General features: G+C 35.9%; 1 protein-coding gene across 1 annotated transcript; it reads left to right on the forward strand.

The window, feature by feature from the left end:
- Positions 1 to 776: 776 nt before the first annotated feature.
- On the forward strand, positions 777 to 1,292 carry LOC128295181 (uncharacterized). Its single transcript, XM_053030440.1, has 2 exons — positions 777 to 878; positions 964 to 1,292. The coding sequence occupies exons 1-2, from the start codon at positions 796 to 798 to the stop codon at positions 1,271 to 1,273; spliced, it is 393 nt and encodes a 130-aa protein (XP_052886400.1). The 5' UTR covers positions 777 to 795; the 3' UTR covers positions 1,274 to 1,292.
- Positions 1,293 to 1,494: the final 202 nt, after the last annotated feature.

The following is a 1,494-nucleotide window of genomic DNA, read 5'->3' on the forward strand; positions in this document are numbered from 1 at the left end:
AACCATAAATTTAGATTTCAGAGGACTCTATTTGACGGCTTCAAGAGTACAGAGGAGCTCTGAGCGACCGTTGGATCTGAAATCTTGTTTATGTTAAAAGATATTAACTTTAGTTACGGAAGATGAATCAACCACCTATCACGCAAACAAGGAGAAGATCGAGGATGAATCGATGATGAATCGACGAAGAGGATGATCCTAATGAGGCGGAGTTGTGGAAGAAAAGGAGTATTTTTTGAGTTGCCTTATTGGGAGCACAACATTTTACGCCACAATCTTGATGTCATGCATATTGAGAAGAATGTCTGCGAGAACATAATTGGGACAATTTTAAATGTCGATGAAAATCAAAAGACAATCTTGAGCCGACTTGATTTAGTTGACATGAGAATTCGGCGTGATCTTCATCCTCAAGTACTTCCGAATGGGAAATATCGGTTGCCACCTTCTATTTTTTCAATGTCAAAGAAAGAGAAAGAAGTTTTCTGCATGGTGTTGAAGGATATAAAGGTCCCGATGCGTATCGTCAAATATATCTCGATGTGTGAGTTTCAAAGATAGAAGATTATATTCATTAAAATCACATGATTACCACATCTTGATGCAAGATTTACTCCCAATTGCTTTACGGTGTCAGTATGTCAAAAATGTAACGTCTGTATAATTGAACTATCCAATATAATGAAAGCTATCTGTGGCAAAGTTTTGAATGTCGAAGAACTTGAGAAAGTACAGGATCGAGCACTTTGACTTTATGCAATTTAGAAGATCTTTCCACCTTCCTTCTTCACTATTATGGTGCACTTGGTAATCCATCTCCCTCACGAAGCAATCCTTGGTGGACCGGTTTTTTATCGATGGATGTATCCTATAGAAAGGTGCTAATTTATTTCTCAAGTATTCATTCATTCACCTCTATACATTTAGTTACAGCTTTTGATAAATATTGTATATCGTGTTTAGGTTCCTAAGCAAATTGAAGTCATATTGTCGCAATAAGCGTTATCCAGAAGGATCAATTGCTGAAGGCTACTTGGCAGAAGAGTGCATGACCTTCTGTTCTAGATATTTAGAAGATGCTGAAACACGATTGAATAGACCAAGTAGAAATGCTGGGCTCAATGATAATGACTTGGCCGAAACTTATTTATTTCAAAGTTATGGAGAACCAATCAGCAAAGTTGAAATTGTAGAATTAGATGATATATCGTGGATACAGGCACATCGATATGTACTTTTTAACCACGATTCAATTGAACCGTTGCGCAAGTAAGTTATAAAATTGTCTTACATATTCGCTGCTTTTGATTTGTTTATCTTCTAACCAATTAAACTTGTTTTTAATATAGCGAGTACAAACAAATTTTGAGATCTCGTGCACGCTCTCGAAGATTACAACATCGAGAGATTAATAAGTTATTCACAGAATCTTTTCATGAATGGTTAAGTCAAACGGTATGTAACTAAAGTTAATAAGTTACATATAATCGCGAA

This window comes from Gossypium arboreum, chromosome 7 (assembly GCF_025698485.1).
Source record: "Gossypium arboreum isolate Shixiya-1 chromosome 7, ASM2569848v2, whole genome shotgun sequence".
Classification (NCBI taxonomy): Eukaryota; Viridiplantae; Streptophyta; class Magnoliopsida; order Malvales; family Malvaceae; genus Gossypium; species Gossypium arboreum.

What these genes read in the sequence shown, in the direction of transcription:
- LOC128295181 (XM_053030440.1), top strand. Translation starts at nt 796, where the DNA reads ATGGTGCACTTGGTAATCCATCTCCCTCACGAAGCAATCCTTGGTGGA. An exon ending in TGGATGTATCCTATAGAAAG is followed by an intron (nt 879 to 963) that starts GTGCTAATTTAT and finishes TATCGTGTTTAG; the next exon opens with GTTCCTAAGCAAATTGAAGT.